Raw genomic sequence first — 23,383 nt, 5'->3', positions numbered from 1 at the left:
CTCTCAGGTCAACCTCCCATCCCACCTGCACGTCCCAATCATTGATGTTGTAGATCACCACTCCGAAGGAGGCCTGGAAGCCATCAAGTAGAAACTGGGCCTTCTCGGCAGTAGCTGCCTCACTATGGAACTCCCTTCTGGTGGAGGTGTAACAGCCTTCCCTGCCCCCCCATAGCTTCAGGGAACAAATGAAGGTTCACCCAGGCCTTTGAAAGCCTTACCCCTTTTAAAAATTTTAATTCTGAGTTAATTTTGTGATGGTCCTATGATGATACCGCTTCCTGCTGAATCAGCTGTTTTTAGCTTTGCCATCTTGAGAGTTATGTGATGTCTCTTAGACATTGGGAAGTTGTGGGTGTTTTTTTTATGTTTATGTTTTTAATCTTTGTTTTGTACCTCTATATTTCCTCTGTGGCTGTCCAGAGTAGTGGCTGGCCACTAGATGGGTGGGGTATAAATTCAATCCATTAGTCAGTAAGTGGACTTTTCCATAGCAGTGCCCCAGAGCTGCAGGACCCTCTTACAAGGAGGTCTACCTGGTACCCACACTGTTATTCTTTAGATACCAGGTCAAGCATTTTCTGCTTATTGCTCTCAGGAGAAAACTAAAACCGCCACACGACCTGCTACCAGCTACAACCTTCTTCAAATGTGCAGGCACTCCTTTCAATTCCCTCTCAGCACATCACACGGGCACGACAGCTTCAACATCCAAAATCATCCTGAGGGCCCTCCTCCTTTTCATGTCATCCTTGCTGAAGGGATATACAGTGGTGCCTCCCATTACGACATTAATTTGTTCCAGCGAAATCGCTGTAAAACGAAAACGTTGTAATGCGATTTTTAAAAGACCATAAAAATGCATTAAAACCCGATTAATGCGTTCCTAGGGGCTTGGAACTCACCGTCCAGCAAAGATCCTCTATAGCGCGGCCATTTTCGCTGCCTGTGCAGCAAGGAATCCATTCCAGAAAACAGCAGGCGGCCATTTTGTTTACCCGGCGGCCATTTTGAAACCGCCGATCAGCTGGCCGAAAATCATCGCTTTGCGATGATCGGTTCCTGAAGCAGGGAACCGATCATCGCAAAGAGAAATTTCCCCATAGCGAAAATCGTTTTGCGATCACTTTTGTGATCACAAAAACATCGACGTCTAGCGATTTCATCATCAAATGGAGCACCCATTAAGCAAGGCACCACTGTACCTGGAGATGTGGCGCCTTGCACTCTTTTTTATTACCTTAATAAATGTGTCACCCAGTGCGTTAGTGCAGTGGTCCCCAACGTTGGGCCTCCAGATGTTCTTGGACTTCAACTCCCAGAAATCCTGGCCAGGAGAGGGGGTGGTGAAGGCTTCTGGGAGCTGTAGTCCAAGAACATCTGGAGGCCCAAGGTTGGGGACCACTGCGTTAGTGGATAGAGTGACAAGCAAGGACCCAGAAGGCCAAAATTCAAATTCCCTGCTCAATCAGGGAAACTCACTGAGAGAGTAATACCATTCTTTCATTATCTCACTTACCTTGAAAGCCCCATTAGGGTTGCTTCTGACTTGATGGCACATAACAACAAAAAACAATAAATGTGTTACAATAGATGAATTTTTAAAACCACCCAACATTTTAAAATGTGTCTTGGTTTATTCTAGTGATCTTGACCGCTGTTTTTATCTTTGGATTTATTACACAGCATTGTTTGTTTTTGTGCTAAGTACAGTGGCATTTAAATAAAAAAGTATATTCCAAAACAGACGTGAGAGATTTGTCTTCATCTCCTTGGGGGAGATGAAGATAGATCTTGCTGGCACAGGTGGCCGGTGTGATTAATGCCCACCCCCAGAACCCACTGGTCCCCGTTGCACGGGGCCAGCGTTGTCAACAGTGTCCCAATTGTGGCAGCCGCCTGGTGAGGGGGGTGGGATGATCAGTATCCCTGCTCAGCCACTGAGTGGCCAGCCAAGCAGAGAGGCAGGGCAGCACCAGCGAGGTGACTGCCGCAATTGGTGCACCATGCAGCAAGGAGTAAGTTGCACAGTTTTTAATTTGATACTTGGTATATTTCATTGTTCCTACTCCTCTGCTTTCTCAGGAAGAGAAATGGATCTAATTCCCTAATCATCAAAATTGCAAAGAGCAGGGACAGCATCAGTGTGTAGGACAGAACCGTCCCAGGGGAGGCTTCGTGGCTATTGGAACGATGGAATCTTCTTCACTGCAGACCCTCACACCTAATTTTAAAATAAGATCAGGCAAAACTAATCCCACCAACTAGCCTTCTGTGTATACTCTGACATCTTAGTGACGCGAGTGATACCACACAGGCTGTACTTGCAGAGTAAATGCCGACAAGAGTGTTCCCTAATAGACAGCATTTATAATAGTGATTGTCTGAGTGTTTGCCGTCTTAATTTATTTGAAGACCCAGGTTGCACATAACGGTGCCCATGCCAGTCTTGATATGTTATCAAGACTACTGACTATGTGATTTTGAATTTTGGCATACTTATATCCCACAGAAGCAGTGAATATCCCCAAAGGCATGATATTTTTTTTTCTACAATTACAAGTATCAGACAGCTTAATACACAGGCAGAAATCACTATGTAACACAAGTTGTTGTGAATACCAGTACAAAAGTAGTGGCAACTCTACTAGCCAAGGGCATACACAAGGGCATTCTTTCGTGATCAGATGTCCAGCCCCATACACTGATTGCACATCTTGACACAAATGACTGTGTAGAATATTTGGAGAACATTACTGTTAAAAAGTAATCTAAATCTTATTTTAAAATATGAGTCTCAAATTTTGATCTAAAAAACCACAATTCAAACTCATAAGTATTCTAGCGTAATTAAGAATAAAATGAAATACAATTACTTTTATTTAACAAAACCATGAATTCTTTTAGAACACTGCAAATACCCTCTTATTTGCAACATATATCTACAATTCAGATGCTTGATCAGAACTAGGATCACAAGTAGATATTGTTATACAAATGCAACATTGATTTGACAGAATGAAGAAGTGCCGTATCTGCTACTGAGGATTTTGCACTGCTGCTCAACCTCATTTGCCTAATCCAATAGCAATTATTAAACTTCTATGGCTACAGAATTCTGTGCACTAAGACTACTTCATTGATACTGTATTGTTCAAACTGTTATTAAAAGAGATTTTATAAAGTAGAAATCATTGCCACCACTTCTTTACCTGCTTAGAGAAAACAAAGTAAGATTTTGTTCATTCATCTCCTGCCTTTAATTTCCTGGATTGCAGAGAAATACATAAAAATTAAAACAAAATATTACTTCCCTGTATATAATGGGGAGGGGGGAGGGAGCATCTATGTACAGAATCCTACATTCAGCTACTTTAAATCCTTTTTGTTTCCAGCCTAGCTCAAATGAATTTTGGACACTCTGGGACAATGCAGATCTCCTTTGAGAAGACCTCAACCTGCACCTGGTCTACACAGCCCTCCTTCCTTGCCCATGAATTTATATCAATATCCATATAAAGTTCTGGAGTCTTAGCTACATACAGCTCAGAGCTCTATTAAGTTTTGGATACAACTTGTCTGATAATACTGAACTCCAGGTCCTTGACTTTTAGATCTTACATGGGTGTGTTGTTCCTGCCCTACCCAATATGTTGTTCTCCAACTTGCAACCAGCTGTCAGACAGCAGCACTGCCTGATGGGGAATGGGGGGTTATACTTCAGCACTGGTTATTGAAACCTATGCTGAGCTGTGGATGAGGCCATGAACACTAGTTTAGGGGTCCATCTTCTAGTCCCATATTTTAGGCTATGTTGCCAGAGAGTCAGAGAACCCCTGGCCCTCCAGATGTTTTATACCACAAGCTTCATAATCCCTTAACACTGTGATATGCTGTCTGGGACCTCTGTCCCAAACATCTGGACAGACAGATGTTTGCCATCACTGATGTATCGTGAAAGCTGCCACAGACCTCAGAGCATGGTATTTAGATTCTTCTGTACAGCTTAGGGATGCTGAACACCCCCACCCCCAATATGTCTGGAAAAGCAGCTGTGATTTTAACAGTGCTGCCACTGCCACAAGTAAGAGGAGCAAGGCACTCTATGGTATGCATTATGAGAGTGTAACAACTCTATAACATATACTTGTTAAACTACTCCCCCAAGGCCTTCTGCTTTATTTCTCCGCTTTGGCATTATAATACAACATACAATGCTAATTCAAAAAACACATGGTCTAGCGCAATGCTGGATGGATATCTTCCAAAATATTCTGTTGAAGAAAACAAAACTCGCTCAACTGCATTTCTAGAGCATGCTCTGCTAATTGCAGTGATTAATTTCCAAAGTAACAATCAAGGCAACAGGTGGAGGAACTATACTTAAATTTTAACATTTCTGATCATAATTAACCCATTATAAACATCAAAAACTTCATACATCAGCATTATACAGCATATTACTACACATTATTATTGATAAAGCAGAAACCAGCATATCTGATTATTATAGCAGCAAAACCATTAAAATCTTCTGTGCCATGTTATGAGTTCTGAAGCAGCGTTTTCAGCTTTAAAGAAGGCAAAAAATATTGCTATAAATTATATATTCTACAAATTCTTTGAGGCATCTCGTGACATTTCTATGCTCCTCTTGACAATATATACCAAGAAAACCCTGCATATATGCACAGTCTTCAATATTACACAATGAAACTGTAAAGTAGTTTGAGATGCAGTAGGTCTATGCAGTGGTGATTAAAGTGCAAAACATTTGGTATCAAGTTCTAATGATTGCTGTATCTTGGTTCTATGGATGCCTGGGAACTGAGACTAGATCTCCCATTGATGGCAACAGTATTGGATGGAGGGGCCACCTGAAAGACAAAAGGAATCACACAGTCAGACCTGGCTGCAATTCAAAGCTACCTGTCAGTAGGTGAGACATGCAACTGCTTCAAGACTGATTGATTTCTATTGAGAATTATAAATGTGTTGTATTTGTCACAACCACACTAAAGATGTGGAGAATCTGTTTTCTCTAGTGAGCTAAAGGTTCCAGGACAGGATAAGGACTGGGGGAGGAGGGGGCGAGGGCGGCAGCGGGAGAGCGATTAGAATGCCAATTCTGCCATGTAGTTTGGTGGGCAACCTTAGGTGTGGTATTCTTTCTCATCTTAACCCATCTCAATAGTTCTAGGAAGGGTAAAATGTTTGGTTGGGCTCGTTCCTGTTGAGAGCCTGTACGATGGAGCTCCTCAGAAAGGTGGGAAAAAGGTTCAGTTTATTGCACAATAACTGATCAGCCGTTTCTTTCACCAATGCCCACCCCCCCCCAAAAATAGGAAGCATATTCAAATAACAATAATTAAATACAGTAGAAAGTATGAAAAAAATAAAGTATACAAAACCTAAGTACAATATAACAGCAAATAGCTATTCAATTAACTAATTATCAGGGATAAAATATGTTAATCTTCCTGTAGTCTACCCCTCCTCAAAAGGTCACTGCTGCTGTTGTTACATGACCTCAAGTCACTTCCAACTTTTGGCATTCCTATGAATTAATGACCTTGAAAAGGTCCTGTGACACCAACAGTCTTGCTCAGGTCTTGCAAGGCTGTGGTTGAATTTATGAGTCAATCCATTTCATATTTGGCATTCCAGTACAACTCCAAATGTTGCTCCAAATAAAGCTACATCAACATAAGTGTGAACATGCTGGAAAACACAGCTACCATGGCTGTGGGAATCCATTCTCCATTTTCTTCCCTTGTATTTGATTTATGTTTGGAAGCCATGGTAACACATTATTACAAAACATACTGACATTTATAATTTTGTGGTTCTCCCAAGTTTGTTTGTTTTTTTTAAAAAAACATTTATAGCACACCCTATATCACAGGATCTAAAGGTGAATTACAGAGCTATATAAAACAATGTAGAACGTACAATGTTTAAAACAATTTAAAATTGAACAATTTAAAACACAAAATTAAAACATTAAAACCATTGCATTAAAACCAGTGCAGGCTGTGATCCTCAACCCCCAAAGGCTCTAACAAAGATTTTAACTTGGTTTAGGAACGATTAAAATGATCCTTTATTCTCATGATCCTTCAGTGGGTTACATCTGAACCTCAGTCCCCCCCCCCCCCCCCCGGCCTTCCTGGCGTTAATGAGGATGATCAGCACCCACGGAAAGCTATTTGGCTAAGTGGTCAAAATCTGAATTAATACCCATGGGAGACAATACATAATGTAGTTTATTTGCTGACTGACACTTTCCGGGTTCCTGGATGCTATTATGCAATACACGAACTCATATGGCTCTGCTACACCTGAACAGATCCATTATTGAGATATCTCTGAACTTAAGATGAATGAGCAGTGATAAACTGAAGCAACAGCAATATACTTAAGATGAACATTATCTCTAGGATAACATATGTTTTAAGAGAGATTCCTTCATGTATATTCCTTGCTTTTTCTACATGGAGAATGATGTGTTTGCAGATGGGAGGTTCCTGCTAACATTCAGGCTCTCCAGGTCAACAAGAACTCAGATCTTCCACGGTTCTTGCTCACATGAAGAGCCTACACATGAGCACGAACCACTTAACTGCAGACATGATACTCTCCACATGAAGAAAGTAATGAGAGGGAGGGGAAGAGCTAAGTCATCCTCTGCTCAAGCGTTAGCCAGAACCCGATCAATAACATGTCTATGGCCTGGCCTGTTGACCTCTAGTATCCACTGAATTCTACATCAGTGCTGAATTACGGACCATGCAGGACTCCTCTTGTTTAAGAGCTCTTTCTAAGTAGTGGGTATTAAAACAGCTTTCATTCCCCCTACAGTTTCAGCTATTAGTGTGTGATGACTCAGCAACTTCATTTTGAACAATTTTTTTCCATGCCAGATTAACAGTATAGGGAAATCCGGAATTGAAAAATGGGAAGACACCTTTTCTGTGGAAGCTCTGGGCTGACAGGGCAATCTTTCCTATCAACTGGCATGGAAGATAAATTTCTTTCACTTCCTTCATTATAGATTGCATGTTTTGCCAGCCTTCACTGAATGACATTATCTTTAGTCACAGTATATGCTTGTGGCTAGATGTGGCTCTGTTGTTTTGGGTGCCTCAGAGACTCCCTCAATTTTGGAAGCGCTCATCAAACCAGAAAATAAAAAGAAAACTACTGACTTTTCCTTTATAAATACCTCATGATGGTTAATAAACGTGACATACAGGTCATTGGGAATAAATGATGAATTATGTAACCTCATGTTGCCTAATGAATGAAGGAACATCTTTGACCTCGATATATGCTAAAATAATCTTGCCAAACATGGGATTCAATGTTGGTCCCTGAGATTTTACTGCCCAAGTAGCAAATGCCTCTGCCATGACCGAAGTACATAACCTTTGGGGCCATTGTGACACCCCAAATCAGACCCTTTACTGTCCTGAATGACAGGAACATCCCAAGCCAGGTTCTGTCTGCACAGCAACACAACCCTGTAAAATTGGATCTCTTGAGACCTCCTGGGCCACAAAAGATGTGGGTCTACCTACAGCTCGTTCATCAATCAAGTACACAGAGCTTAGCAGCAATTGTGTGAGTGAGGCAGGGCCAGAATCCATCGTTTGTTGCACTAGAGAGGTAATTTTTTTTAATCTATCAGTCCTTGAATTATGGAAGGCACAAAATAATTGGGGCTCTGGCCACAAAGCTACCCTCTTGCACTTGTCTCTGTCCTTCTTCAAGGCACCCACTGGCCCTTGGGCTCAAGGTGGTGGCCCTTTGGGTTTTAATAAAAACAAAGCAAAGCACAGTATGCCCTGCCGTCTGGAATCTGCCTACAGATAGTACAACAAGCCTATGGATTAGGTCTGCACTTCATTTTTAAGCAGAAAGTAATGACTTAAGATGAATCCCAAGGAAAACTAACAGGGTGAGTTTAGTCATATGATGGAAATATTCCGGTGAGGGAAATAGTTTCAACCTCATTTGACCCATTTGGTTAGCAATTATTGCAGGCTTTATTCAGCAGGAATAAAACTGCAGCACAAAAGGCCACAGAGTTTGGCTGGCACCCTAACAAGTTATTAAAGTGTGTGTTGAGGGGGAGAACACTTGGCTGGCTGTAGAAGCACTTTTTGCCTTATTTCTTGAATGCTTGGTGAGAGCACCTGACAGACCTTTTACCCATTTTAACAGCACAAAGCATTAGTCCAACTTTGCCATTTAAATAGGAGCTTAATGTCTTTCCACTTGGTCTTCCTTCACACATAAGTGAATCTGGTAAACTCCTGGCCTGCTGGCATTAGAGCTTAATTTTCTCCCATGTAAACATCCTCATTTTCAAAGTTAAGGCATCTTTTAAAAGAGATTTTCTGACTTCATCTTCACGAGAAGCTTAAAAATAAATTTGATACCACACTTTCCTCACCCCTGCTTCGCTTCCTTGTGCTGTTAGATAGTGAAAAAGCACAGTCATGGGCTATGTATATTTTTTAAAAAGTTTTTTTTAAAAAAAATTTGACCAGAACTGAGGAAAACCTGAAAAGTACTCCTACAGAAAACAAAATGGACCTTAAGTTGTGACCCCATGGACCAGACCACGACAGGCCCTCCTGTCTTCCACTGCCTCCCAGAGTTTGGTCAAATTCATGTTGGTTGCTTCGCAGACACTGTCCAACCATCTTGTCCTCTGTCGTCCCCTTCTCCTCCTGCCTTCACACTTTCCCAACATCAGGGTCTTTTCCAGGGAGTCTTCTCTTCTCATGAGATGGCCAAAGTATTGGAGCCTCAGCTTCAGGATCTGTCCTTCCAGTGAACACTCAGGGTTGATTTCCATCAAAATGGACAGATTTGTTCTCTTTGCAGTCCAAGGGACTCTCAAAAGCCTCCTCCAGCAACACAATTCAAAGGCATCAATTCTTTGGAGGTCAGCCTTCTTTATGGTCCAGCTCTCACTTCCATACATTACTACTGGAAAAACTGTAGCTTTGACTATGCGGACCTTTGTCGGCAAGGTGATGTCTCTGCTTTTTAAGATGCTGTCAAGGTTTATCATCGCTTTCCTCCCAAGAAGCAGGTGTCTTTTAATTTCGTGGCTGCTGTCACCATCTGCAGTGATCATGGAGCCCAAGAAGGCAAAATCTGTCACTGCCTCCATATCTTCCCCTTCTGTTTGCGAGGAGGTGATGGGACCAGTGGTCATGATCTTAGTTTTTGTTTTGTTTTTTAAGTTGAGCTTCAGACCATTTTTTGCACTCTCTTCTTTCACCCTCATTAAGAGGTTCTTTAATTCCTCCTCACTTTTTGCCATCAGAGTGGTATTATCTGCGTATCTGGGGTTGTTGATATTTCTTCCGGCAATCTTAATTCCCACTTGGGATTCCTCCAGTCCGGCCTTTTGCATGATGTATTCAGCATATAAGTTAAATAAGCCGGGGTACAATACACAGCCTTGTCGTACCCCTTTCCCAATTTTAAACCAATCAGTTGTTTCACATCCAGTTCTAACTGTTGCTTCCTGTGCCACATATAGATTTCTCAGGAGGTAGATAAGGTGGTCAGGCACACCCATTTCTTTTAGGACTTGCCATAGTTTTCTGTGGTCCACATAGTCAAAGGCTTTTGCATAGTAAATGAAGCAGAAGTAGATGTTAGTCTGGAACTCTCTGGCTTTCTCCATAATCCAGCGCATGATAGCAATTTGGTCTCTAGTTCCTCTGCCCCTTTGAAGTCCAGCTTGTACTTCTGGGAGTTCCTGATCCACATACTGCTGAAGCCTTCCTTGTAGGATTTTGAGCATAACCTTGCTAGCGTGTGAAATGAGTGCAATTGTACGGTAGTTGGAGCATTCTTTGGCACTGCCCTTCTTTGGGATTGGGATGTAGACTGATCTTTTCCAATCCTCTGGCCACTGCTGAGTTTTCCAAACTTGCTGGCATATTGAGTGTAGCACCTTAACAGCGTCATCTTTTAAGATTTTAAATAGTTCAACTGGAATGCCATCACCTCCACTGGCCTTGATGTTAGCCATGCTTTCTAAGTCCCACTTGACTTCAGTCTCCAGGATGTCTGGCTCAAGGTCAGCAACCACACCTTCTGGGTTGTCCGTGACATCCAGATCTTTCAGGTATAATTCCTCTGTGTATTCTTGCCACCTCTTCTTGATGTTTTCTGCTTCTGTAAGATTCCTTTAATAGCTCCAATTTTCTTGAAAAGATCTCTGGTTTTTCCTTTTCTATTATTTTCCTCTATATCTTTGCACTGTTCATTTAAGAAGGCCCTCTTGTCTCTCCTTGCTATTCTTTGGAAGTTTGCATTCAATTTTCTGTAACTTTCCCTATCTCCCTTGCATTTTGTCTCCCTTCTCTTCTTTGCTATTTGTAAGGCCTCGTTGGACAGCCACTTTGCTTTCTTGCATTTCCTTTTCTTTGGGATGGTTTTTGTTGCTGCCTCCTGTACAATGTTACGAGCCTCCATCCAAAGTTCTTCAGGCACTCTGTCCACCAAATCTAGTTCCTTAAATCTGTTCTTCACTTCCACTGTGTATTCATAAGGGATTTATTTTAGATTATACCTGACTAACTCAGTGGTTTTTCCTATTTTCTTCAGTTTAAGCTTGAAAATGGACCTAGGTGTACTAAAAATATTGCTTGCACTAACACCATACAACTGAGATTAAACAGTCCATTTAGATCTATTTTCATCATCTTTATTTTTGACAGACACCTTAGTTTTATCAGTTCACCTCTGTGGTCTCCTCAGAGGGCACAATCTCTCAAGCCCTGTGTACAAGACAGCTGAGCAAGCTATCTGACAAGACTCTCACAAGTCCTCCACAGCACCCAACCCCAAACTTAGGAACACTCCCTTTTTATATACAGTAGAATCCTCTTATCCACAGGATCAGTATCCACTGATTCTCTTATCCAAAGTCTGAAAATATTAAAAATATTAAAAGAAAAAAAATCCAGAAAAAAGATTGGCCACTAGAGGGAGCCAGGCACCATGCTATAGTGTAAACACTTGTTAGTGAAGAATTGCAGATGTTCTTGGACTGCAACTCCCAGAAGCCTTCACTACCACCTCTGCTGGCCAGGATTTCTGGGAGTTGAAGTCCAGGAACATCTGGAGGCCCAAGGTTGAGGACCACTGACAGCATGATCTCTGGTGCCCTCTAGGGGCCAGTTCTGGTAATGCAGATCTCTCTCTCTCTCTCTCTCTCTCTCTCTCTCTCTCTCTCTCTCTGTGTGTGTGTGTGTGTGTGTGTAGCATTTCCACAGTTTTCAGTATAGGGGGGCTTGGAACCAATTCGCAGCAGATATGGGGGTCCAACTGTACTATTTTTCAGCTGTTGCTCTGCCTATGTAACTATTCTCAAAGACTATACACTCTCCTTTGAAAAAAAAACTTATCTGGTTTTTTTTAGTTATGCCAAAGTTGTGACTGATGTCCAAAACACAAAACAGATGGATTGTTGCGGGGGGGGGGGGAGAAGGAGAGAGAAAGAGAGGGAGAAATTTGCTTGATAGGCTGAACATGCAAGAAAATGTATTTACACTTTCTTGAGTTGTAGTTCTTCAACCTGCAGTGTTCCCACACACCTTTCACTCCTGCAGAGGAGTTCAATACAAACTCTTCAAAAGGTCAATTTTTATTCCAAATGACATTTGGAAAGGCACCACTAGACTAGAGAAAACTGACTCAGTACTTTGGAAGTTGTGTGGCTGAGATTCAGTGTTACAGTTGTGCCATCCTACTGACCAGCTAGAACTCAGATAAGTAGGGTACTGATCTAACAGCTGGTAATAGGAACGACCAGACTGGGAAGGAGATTTGGAATTGACCTCTTTTATCAGGGAGGGATGGGAAGCTGAAAATGCAGGGAGGAAGCCAGGACAGAGCATGAAAGGCCCAAGCTAAAGATGGGATGAGTAAGCACAGGGAAAGGAAAAGGATAGGGGCAAGTGATCTGGGTAAAAAGAAGTGTAGAAAAGGTATGCAGGCACAGAGACTCCAGAATGAGATAAAGTGGACTGACAGATGATGGACCTCTTGCACAGGATTGGAAGAACCAAGACAGAGAAAGGAAGAGAAACATGGATAAACAGTTCGAGAGAGGGGGCTTTAAAAATATTCTCTTCATTATCTTTACTATGTTCCATCCACAAATGATTCTAAGCAGGACGACATTGGAAGAGGAGGTTTTCTCTCTGTGGCACACTCACACATACACCCACGTGTGTGTGTGTGTATGTGTGTGTGTGTGTGTGTGTGAGAGAGAGAGAGAGAGAAAGAGAGAGAGAGAGAGAGAGAAAGCCTTGGCTGAAATGCAACTGAAATGACCTCTACAATTTCTTCATCATACCAATTCGTAAGTGTCCTGTCACTATACACTGTATGCTAAAAGCATGTTTAAAATGTATCTTCTCTGTGTTCTTTCCATTGGCCAAATCAAAGTCAACCTAAATACCGTGTTTCCCCAAAAGTAAGACAGGGTCTTATATTAATTTTTGCTCCAAAAATTAATTAGGGCTTATTTTTTAGGGGTTGTTTTATTTTTTTCATGTACAACAACTTACATTTATTCAAATATAGTCATGTCATCTTCTGGTTGCTGCACAGTGGTTGAGTGCGGGGTTTCACTTCACTGGGGCTTATTTTTGGGGGTAGGGCTTATATTACGAGCATCATGAAAAATCATACTAGGGCTTATTTTTAGATTAGGTCTTATTTTCAGGGAAACAGGGTAGCTTGCACTCAGCACACAAATCTCCTATTGTCGCTATTTAAAGAGAGACAGAGAGAGAGAGAGAGAGAGATCACACTCTCACAAGACTCTCTCCCTGTCACTGATGCCAGTGCTGATTGCTATGGTGATTTCCAAAATAAGGTCTGTAAATCCATTGTTATTGATTTCATAATGAGAAAGAAAGCAGGTGGTGGTGGTGATGAAGAACACTTTTACCCTTCTCAGTTTGGCAGCAGCTTCTCCAGAGCGGATGGCTGCCAGCAAGCTCTGGTGGATCTGTTCTGGGTCAGGGCGCTGGAGTGTCAGAGCTGTGCCTCTCCCACAGGCAGCAGTAGTTGGGTGGCCAGACAGAGAGGGAACTTGCCTCTTCTGTTCGTAGAGAGCACAATTATTTTTCTGTTGGGTAAAGAGAAAGCAAACAAGAAGTGAGGTCATGCTGCCTTCTTAAGTGCTATACCATCAATCAAGGCAAAGTTCTTAGTTTGTGAACAATCAGACATTCCTTTTTAAGAAGTAATTAGTTACAGTTATTACCCAACCTTTGCAAAAGTAATTAGCTTCATGCGGCCCCTATGCTGGGCACTTTTAAGAGACAACTAAAGACGTGGCTATACGTTCAGGCCTTCCCTCCTGTCAATACTTAATTTCTTTTTCTTTTCTCATTTTTTTTGTTTAATTACTGCATGTGTCACAGTTTGTCTGTTAAACTTTTATGGTTTATTGTATATTTTTTATTGTAAGCCGCCAAGAGGGGTTGACCAGACCAGATGGGCGGGATATAAATCAAATCAAATCAAATCAAATCAAATCAAATCAAATCAAATCAATAAATAAATAAATAAATAAATAAATAAATAAATAAATAAATAAATAAATAAATAAATAAATAAATAAATAAATAAATAGCTAGCTAGCTAGCTAGCTAGCTAGCTAGCTATCACACTAGGTGCAATTTTTTTAAAAAGTCACTCTTCGCTTTCCAGTGTTTCAGAAGAAACTAAAATAGCTGACTTTTTACCTATCCTTAGGGACGTGGTGGCGCTGCGGGCTAAACCGCAGAAGCCTGTGCTGCAGGGTCAGAAGACCAAGCAGTCGTAAGATCGAATCCACGCGACGGAGTGAGCGCCTGTTGCTTGTCCTAGCTCCCACTAACCTAGTGGTTCGAAAGCATGCAAATGCAAGTAGATAAATAGGGACCACCTCAGTGGGAAGGTAACAGCGTTCCGTGTCTAAATCACACTGGCCATGTGACCACGGAAAGATTGTCTTTGGACAAAAACGCTGGCTCTATGGCTTGAAGAGCGGGATGAGCGCCGCCCCCTAGAGTCGGACACGACTGGACAAAAATTGTCAAGGGGAAACTTTACCTATCCTTAAAGAAACATCTGAAAGCGACAGGCCACCAGCCTGCGGCAATAAACACTTTCCTCCCATCCACTTTTGTTGTTGCCTTAGCATCCTCAACATAGTACAATTCAGCAGTACGTCTCAAGGCATAGCAGGGACAGCGCTTGACCCATGTCATATTTATTCTCTATCCTTTGGTAAGGCCACATTTCTATAAAGTTATTGTTATGTTGCAAATGGCATAAAAATTATCCAATGCTTAAGTTAAAATTGTAATGTATTGTAGTTATGTAACTTGTTTATTAGGAAAGGGAATTAGTTACAATCAACTAGTTATTTGCAACAATATATTTCCAAATGCTGAACAACCTTGCTGAGTCTTGTTACCTCAAAAACAAAATATTTACTAAAAAGCTTATATGCCACCCTGATAACACTTAAAGCAGTCTCTGGGCAGTTTATAATTTAATTATTGTAAGGCAGTGAGGCAGGCTACTCATTGCCTTTCCCCCAGCGAACTGGGTAGTCAATTTATCAAGCTCAGAAGGCTGGAAGAAAGGGTCAATCTCAAGCCGGCTGACTGAGCCCAGAATCAAACTCAGGTTGCAAGCAGAGTCTTCACTGCAGAACTGCAGTTTAACCAATGTATCACAAGACTCCTTTACTGAGACTTAAACTTTTATGGACCAAATCCACTTTCATCATGCCATAATAATATTTTTTTAAAAATCATCTTTAAGGTGTTTCTGCAAAAGATTAACTTAGACATTAATCTCCATTTGGAAATCAAACACTGCTATTTTCTTTTGCAAGCAGTATGGTGTACTGACTTGTCCCCTTCCCCTTACCAGTAAAAATGACAGCATGAGAGTTAGTTGGTATTTTAAAATAAATACACAATGGCTTATTGGTTGGGGGTTTGATTTCTCACTGTGCCTTTTGTGAGTCCAGCCAGCCTGGTTGGTCTTGGGCAACCTGCACAGTCCCAGGGAAGGGTAAACCACTTCTGAATCTTCTCTACCTGGAAAACCCTGAAAAGGGTCCCCATAAGTCAGGACAGGCATGGTGGCACTTGGTTAATATTATTATTGGTAGGGTTTTACCTTGTCTGGCACGCTCGGTTGCGCTTCTGTGGCTGGGCTTGGTAGAGGAGAAAGGCCTTTTATTTCAGTGGTGGAGACTGATGAGGAGATATTAAGAGAGGCTTGTTCTTTTAATGGCCTGGTTGTACTGGTATATGTTTTACTGAATGACTGTGACCTCTTAACTGCCGATGACACGGCAAGAGCAAAAGGCGAAGGCCTGGTACTTGAATATGGTTGTGGCAAAACAAAAGTCCTCAAAGTTTTTAGATTTAATGGAGGAGGCTGCGAGGTGGGAGAACTCAGAGACATAGGCCTTTTCACTGGAGAAGTGGTGATTTCTGTTTTTTCGGCACTGTGGCCATTTTCAGTACTTTCTTTGACTACCTGAGAAGGACCATCAACTGTCCTAGGAAATGGAAAAGAAGTTTGTTCTGGTGATGCCAACTTCTTTTCTGTTTCTATACTCTTAGCTTCACTCGGAGTAGAGCTACTGACAGAGTTACTTCTTGCAATTGCTGACGTTACGTAATGGCCAGAAGCCCTCCTTTGCATCTGCAAATAAAAACTGCTTGGCTTTGGTGGAGGACTTAAGACACTTGACTTTTCTTGCACTGCAGGAGGTGAAAAGCTTTTGTGTTCTGTGCTTAGCTCCGAGGGGGCTCTTAGAGGGTCCGGATTAGGCTTGGAATGTTCTGCTTCCATTCTCTTGCCTTCGGCATTTGAGAAAGACATCGTGCTTTTATCAACAACACCATACGTTTTAGCTAGTGGGTCATTCCCGGGCAATGTAACCTCACTTCTCAAGCTGGGTCCTGTCTGATTTGAACTTTTCCAATGACCATGAATTTCTGTTTGTGTACCAAATTCTTGAGAATGTTCATTCTTAGGCGGCATGTGCAAAGAGGCTGCGTCTGGGTTCTCTGTATGATCTGATTCCCAGTTCTTGACTATTTCCAGAGATTTTGGAGGCACTATTTTGTAAGTAGTCATTCCAACTTTAGGTATGTAGTCTCTTGTGATCTCATTTGACGGCTTAGGCTTAGGCTTCGAGTCTTGTCGATAAAGAGGGTAGCCCTTTGTGGGAGAACTAAGAGGACTTTTCACAAGCCTTTGTGGCACATCCTGCTCATCATTAGCAAATGTGTTACTCTGGTTGCCATTGGGACTTGCTCTGTCATGAACAGCTTGCTGCCCTTTATGGCTAAGCTCTGTCAAACTTCCCGTGGTTTCATGCACCTTGTTGGGGAATCCTGAAGGCTGGTTTTCCACCACTGATTTCTGCAAGTGAGTTGAAGCTCGATGGGTAATTAGTTTGTAGCCCTGAGGATCAGTCTCCTCACTAGAGGCAGTCTGGCCTAAATAACATTCAGGGGGACCTGTCTGAATTGCAACATCTTGAGTCTTTGTCGTCTCCAGGTCAGACTGATCCCATTTTTGATTGTGCGCTCCTAGAAGCGGTTGAGGGCTATGCCTCTGATTTAGAGAAGCATTATCTTCATGGCCCTGGTAGTTCAAAGCTTCAAGATTGCTTCTGTCTGTCGCTCCTACCACACTGATTTTTCCTTCTTCTGTCACTGTGGGAGGGAATTTCGCATCACTGTGACCTTTTTTAAAAAAGGCAAGGACAATTTAAAAGTTAACATTGTGGTCAAATACCTGGTTGAACCATTAATCTATTTATTTTCATTTAAACAAATAGCAAATAGTGCCACTGCGACTATCCACTCACTGCGCAATGATTTTGTATACAGCTTTCATTCTGCTGTTTCACAATATATTAGTGTGCAAGTGTTTTGTGTGGGGTTTTTTAAGACCTAAAAAGACATATACCAACTTCTCTAGATGGGAAAATGCAGCCACTTGTTTCTATACTTTTAAATAACTCTAAGGTCCAATAAGCTTATTTGTTGTTCACAGAATCATTGCTGGAAAATCCCCTTATATGAGCAATTCACACAGCAGGATTTGCACAGTCATCAGAAGTACTGCAGAGATTCTCCTGTGACTTTAAATATATCTTGCAACTGAAATGACTGTAAAGGAGAAGAAACTCACCACTGTTTGTATTCAAGTGCTGTGCTCCAAGTGGCTTGCCACTGTCGAATGCAACTTTCTCCACACAAACCTGATTGTGCTGATCTCTGCAAAACATAATCAGTAACACCAAAATAGGCTGCTATCATTAAGGAGATAAAAGAAATGCCAAGGCTCTCAGAACAATCTGGGCTAAATAAAGCGTCTCCCGCATCCTGAAAACTAGACCCAGGCCAAGGGGTTCATGCTACCAGCTCCAGAGGGAAGAACAAGGTCTCTTGTGACACCTTAAGAACTGCTGGATAGCTCAGCGGTTTAGGTCTCTGGCTGCAGAGCCAGAGATTGGGAGTTTGATTCCCTGTTAGGTCTCCTTGACAGGGGATGGATTTGATGATCCGTAGGGTCCCTCCTAGCTCTGCAGTCCTAAGATTATTATTCTAGGTTTAAAGATCAATGAATGGATCATGGTATAATGTTGAATGGACTAAATCTATCCTAAACTGGTACAGATAGAGATGAAAAAATATATATGTACTGAGGCCTGAGAACAAAAGAGCACAAAATACAAGCAAAGAAACAGTGTTCGGCCTTAAGCACATATGAAATAGGTATAGCAAGCATTCAGTGTTGATGAAACTTGGTATTTATCAGCTAATTACTTTGCACGGTGGGATTTAAAAAATTGTTATCCCAGCTCTGGACACATGTAGCAGAATTTAAATTCGTGGCAAGCTGTAATTCAACAGTTTCATCTTTGAGCTTCTCTCTGAAGTTTCTTTGTTTAGCTCTTGAAGAGAACATCAATGGTCTGAGGAAATGATCTGAGGAAACAGGGGAAAGGGGTGTATCCCTTCCTTGCAGCAACAAGACCTCTGTGCCGGGAGGAAAGGAAGAACCCCAGGTTAGAGAACGAGTGCTATCCTGAAGCATCATCTGTCAGTTTGAGATAAATCTGTTGCTATATACGTTGTAACACTTGCTGTTTTAGTATTTTAAGCTGTAAAGTGCCTTAAGTTGTGTGCCATTACAGAGGGGCAGCATTTAAATACAAGAATCTAATAAAACCTGGAACTAGAGGATAGTACCTTTGTCAAGCTTATGGAATCTCAAAAAGAAATACTGCTTCGTATATACACCCTTAGAGGGACGTGGTGGCGCTGTGGGCTAAACCGCAGAAGCCTGTGCTGCAGGGTCAGAAGACCAGCAGTCGTAAGATCAAATCCATGTGATGGAGTGAGCGCCCGTCGCTTGTCCCAGCTCCTGCCAACCTAGCGGTTCGAAAGCATGCAAATGCGAGTAGATAAATAGGGACCACCTCGGTGGGAAGGTAACAGCGTTCCGTGTCTAAGTCGCACTGGCCATGTGACCACGGAAAGATTGTCTTCGGACAAAAACGCTGGCTCTACGGCTTGGAAACGGGGATGAGCACCGCTCCCTAGAGTCGAACACGACTGGACAAAAATTGTCAAGAGGAACCTTTACCTTTACCTTATATACACTCAACACATTGGCTGTTGCTTCGCATAGTAAGTCGCAACTACAGTAAGCTCACAGAATCAGTGGGGTTTGGTGAGTCGACTTCTCCATAGATTCCACTAATTCAAATGGACGTACTCCAGTTGAAACTTTCTATGCCAAAGTAAGTGGCAGCTAAAGAAGGCCTGCCTGAAACAATGAGATGGAGGAGTTTGCCTAACCCAGTGGATTGGTTGGGGGGGCATGGCACACTCGCAAGGCCCTGCTCGCACACATGCGCATGGTGCACTCAGGGGGCATGTGAGTGCGCGCATGCACGGGGGGCTCTTGGGGGGAGGGAGGAGATCTCTGTCTGCGGCCCGGTCCTGCCTAGGCTGCGGACTGCTGCCAGGTTGCAGACCGGGGGTTGGGGACCCCTGGCCTAACCCATTCAATGGGCCTATTCTAGTTGCGACTTACTACACAAAGCAATGAGATTTCAGCCACTGCTTTGTTCTTTGTGCCAGTGGTACATTTGCTTTATCCCAGTGTTCTGATTACGTACAGAAATGACACCACAGTGAGCAGGACCACCTCGTAGCCCCACAAATTTGACCAGCAACTTGTTCTTCTTCCAGCATCTACTGTACTATACATTGATATTATCAGGTAGAATAAATGACTGAGGTTTTCCCACAAACCACCTATAGTGCTGCCAGTGTTATGCACTTACTTATCCTCGGCACTCATATTTTCTTGTTTTAATCCACTTGAATCACGTACATTCTCTTCAGTACCCATGCCAGGACTTGAAGCCAAAGGAGGAGGCTCATTTTTTTTAGCATCTAGAGGGACATCAGGATCAGCGGAGGTGGAAGCCTGTTGAGTAGCAGCAAAGGGGTCTGCACTTTCTTCATGTAGTATTTCTTCTTTCTCATCTATCTCCTCTAGACTATATTCAGAGCCAATGTCAGCTGCATGCCCAAGAAAAGCACAAGATGCAATATTAAGAAATGGAAAGTCAGTGAAAGTAGATCGTAAAAGAGAAAAGACAAAGACTATTACAGCTTGCTTACTGGTGAGTTTATAGTGGGGGAGGAGGGGAATTTGAAACTGTTATTTAAAATGCTGACAGATGCCAGTGCAGATCAATTGCTGCTGCTATGTGTCATTAAGGCGGAACTGACCTATAGTGACCCTAATAGGGCTTTCCAGGTAAGTATGATATTTAAGGAGTGGTCTTGCCAGTTCCACTCCCCCAGTGAATTTCCATGGCTGAGTGGGGATTCAAACCCTGGCCTTCTGAGTCCTAGTCCATCATTATATCTACTACACCACACTGGGTATCACAGATCAACTAGGAAGATGCAAAATGAAATGGTGGGCTTTATTCTTTTTAAGTCAAAATTAAAGCATCTATGGAGGCTTCTATGGACAGAGGGAGACAACTTTGCAAAAAAAAAAAAAAAAGGAAACACTTCTATAATGATGTTTTCTCCAGTAATTATCCATAAATAGAAAGTGAATTCATAGGAACAAAAAGAAAAAGAATCAGATCTATTGCTGTATCTCACAATTATCTACAATGACTGCCAGCAGCTTTCCAGGGTTTCAAATAGTAATTTTTCATACTCCTCCACCCCAACCTTCAGATCACAGGGCCTGAACTTGGGACCTTGTGCATGCAAAACAGATGGTCTGCCAATATACTGCTGCCTTTTACAAGTCATCAACAGTTCCCACTGCATTATTACTATTTTCTACACTATTTCATATTCATAATATATTTGATGAAACTCATGGAGGATTCTAACAACACAAACATTTTTTTTTTTTACTTCTATGCCGCCCACTCTACCCAGAGGTCTCTGGGTGGCTTACAACAATTAAAATTCAATACAATAAAAGATAAAATGATTAAAATACAATTAAAATACAATTAAAATACAATTAAAATTGCCATCAGACCCACAGCTAATATTATTTCAATTAAAAGCCTTCTGGAACAGGAAGGTTTTGACCTGGCGCCGAAATGTCATCAGCGTCGGCGCCAGATGAATCTCAGTCCGGAGGGCATTCCATAGTCTGGGGGCAGCTGCCGAAAAGGCCCTTTGTCTACAAGCCGTCACTCTTATCTCCTTAAGGGACTGCTCTTTCAAAAGGGCCCCCTGGCTAGATCTTAACTGCCGGGTAGGTTCATATGGAAGGAGGCGGTCCTTCAGGTATCCAGGGCCCAAGCCGTTTAGGGCTTTATATGTCAAAACAAACACTTTGAATTGGGCCCGGGCAGCAACTAGTAATCAGTGTAAATTAAACAGAATTGGCTTGATGTGATCTCTAGCGGCCCCACCACTCACCAGCCGCGCAGCTCAATTCTGGACCAGTTGCACTCGCCGGACTATCTTCAAAGGCAGCCCCACGTAGAACACATTGCAATAATCTATACGAGATGTTACCAGTGCGTGTGTAACTGTCATGAGACTCCGCTCGTCCAGGTAGGGCCATACCTTTTATAATTTCCGCAGCTGAAGGAAGGCGCCTCTGGCCACCAAGTCCACCTGGGCTTCCAAAGTTAGACTGGGGTCCAGGAGCACCCCCAGGCTGCAGACCCTGTCCCTTAGGGGGAGTGTAACCCCATTCAGGGCAGGGAAATGGCCCTCCAACCTGTCCGGTGAAGCACCCACTAACAGCACTTCTGTCTTGTCTGGATTGAGTTTCAATTTATTGACCCTCATCCAGTCCATTATCAGGTCCAGACACGAGTTCAGCACAGAAACCGCCTCACCTGGATTGATGGAAAACGAGAGGTAGAGCTGAGTGTTGTCAGCATATTGCTGACTCCTCAGCCCAAACCTCCTGATGACCTCTCCCAGCCGTTTCATGTAGATGTTAAACAGCACGGGGAACAGTATCGAGCCCTGAGGAACCCCATGACATAAATGCCATGGAGCAGAGCAACTGTCCCCCAGCACCACCCTCTGGACACAGTCAGCCAGGAAGGAGCGGAACCACCGTAAAACAGTGCCCCCTACTCCCAAACCAGCCAGCCTATCCAGAAGGACACCATGGTCGATGGTATCGAAAGCCGCTGAGAGGTTCAGGAGTATCAGCAGGGTCACACTCCCCGTCTCTCTCCAAGGCAGTCTCTGTACCAAAACCCGGCCTGAAACCTGATTGAAATGGATCCAGAAAATCCGTTTCATCCAGCAGTGCCTGGAGCTGCCCAGCCACAACCCACTCCAATACTTTGCCCAAATAAAGGAGGTTCGCCACTGGTTGGTAGTTAACCACCAGCCTTGGGTCCAGGTTATGCTTTTTAAGGAGTGGTCGAATTACCGCCCCTTTCAAAGCAGTAGGGACCACTCCCTCTCTCAAAGAGGCGTTCACAGCCTCCTGGACCCAAGTGCGAACCCCCCTGGAAGATCTTCCAGTTAGCCAAGATGGGCAAAGGTTGAGCGGAGTGGTAGTAGAACAGACAGATCCAAGCACCCTGTCCACATCCTCAGGTCTCAACAACTGAAACTCATCCATTAATGTTTGACCTAAGCACGGCACACTGGACACATCTTCCGATTTTGCAGTAACAGTGGAGTCCAGCCCACTGCGAATCTGAGCGTTTTCCTCCTCAAAATGAATAGCAAACTCATCACAGCGAGCTGATGAGCAGTCCGGGACCTCCACCGGATTTCCTGGTTGAAGAAGATCCCGGACCACTCGAAACAGCTCTGCTGGATGACATTCTGAGGAAGCAATACGGCTGGAGAAATATTGCCGTTTCGCCAGCCGTATTGCCACGAAACAGGCCCGATAATCGGCTCTAAGTCATGTTCGATCAGACTCCCAGCAGGATTTCCTCCACCTGCACTCCAGCTGTCTCCCCTCTCGCTTCATCGCCTGCAGTTCAGAAGTATACCAAGGAGCTGTCTGGGCTCGGCGAGCAGGGAGAGGGCGCTTTTTGTGGAAAGGCCAGCTACCCCTGTCCTCCCCTTCCATAGTTTTGGCTGGGCTTTGCTAAAACTACAAAGGTTCAGTGTAAAAATAACCAGCTCCATTTAAAACAGAACTGAGGATGAAATAAATCCGAATCATCAGAAAAAGGATACATTGAGTTAAAATGGTATTCTATAGGATGGACCTACCCTTATGGCCACCATGACACATGACATTGGCTGAAATGGAAAACCTTAGATTGTTGTAGCAAATATACAAAATCACTTCCATGGTCCCTGAAGCAACTGGTTTGGGGGGGGGGAGGCTAGCCTAACACATGTAATCTAAGCAAATTAATCCTGAAGACAAAATGCAACAGCTACCTACATTTGAAAGAAACTTCAGATTCATCTGGAGTATCAGCGTTAACCAAAAGACTACTTTCCTCTGAGACTTGTGGGATATTGTTCTGATCATGATTGCTTGGCTCAGAGCAGCCTGAAGCACCTGATGGCACTGCTGCGGTCCTGGTTAGATCAACTACATTGCCTAAGAAGCAGGTTAGGAAACAACACAAGGCATTAACTTGTATAACTTTGAACATGACAATGAAGAAAACATGAAAAGGTAAAAAAAAGCAGCAATTCCTTAGCAAGTTAGTGATGTCAAACGAGAGACTGTACATGTGTTATGGCATAGTAGCAGGGCTGCAGCTTCTAGTGGATTAAGGAATTCCAGTTTTAAACCCCCCCCC

At 42.9% G+C, this 23,383-nt stretch overlaps 1 protein-coding gene across 11 annotated transcripts in view; it reads right to left on the bottom strand.

The window, feature by feature from the left end:
* Positions 1–2,850: 2,850 nt before the first annotated feature.
* Positions 2,851–23,383, bottom strand: part of COBLL1 (cordon-bleu WH2 repeat protein like 1) — a 131,401-nt gene continuing 110,868 nt past the window's right edge. For 8 of the 11 annotated variants that reach the window (XM_072981968.2, XM_072981992.2, XM_072981978.2 and 5 more), the window contains 6 exons: positions 23,017–23,178; positions 19,433–19,673; positions 17,266–17,351; positions 15,229–16,814; positions 12,995–13,174; positions 2,851–4,877 (listed from right to left, as the gene is read on the bottom strand). In XM_072981968.2, the coding sequence (XP_072838069.2) occupies positions 4,788–4,877; positions 12,995–13,174; positions 15,229–16,814; positions 17,266–17,351; positions 19,433–19,673; positions 23,017–23,178 (2,345 nt within the window). In that variant the 3' untranslated portion in view covers positions 2,851–4,787. The remainder of the gene's footprint in view (positions 4,878–12,994; positions 13,175–15,228; positions 16,815–17,265; positions 17,352–19,432; positions 19,674–23,016; positions 23,179–23,383) is intronic. The other 3 variants (XM_072982012.2, XM_078394705.1, XM_072981986.2) reach the window with 2 other exon arrangements.

This window comes from Pogona vitticeps, chromosome 1 (assembly GCF_051106095.1).
Source record: "Pogona vitticeps strain Pit_001003342236 chromosome 1, PviZW2.1, whole genome shotgun sequence".
In the NCBI taxonomy this organism is placed as follows: Eukaryota; Metazoa; Chordata; class Lepidosauria; order Squamata; family Agamidae; genus Pogona; species Pogona vitticeps.
The sequence above is the reverse complement of the archived record's forward strand: the minus strand, read 5'-3'. Positions and strand labels throughout refer to the sequence as shown.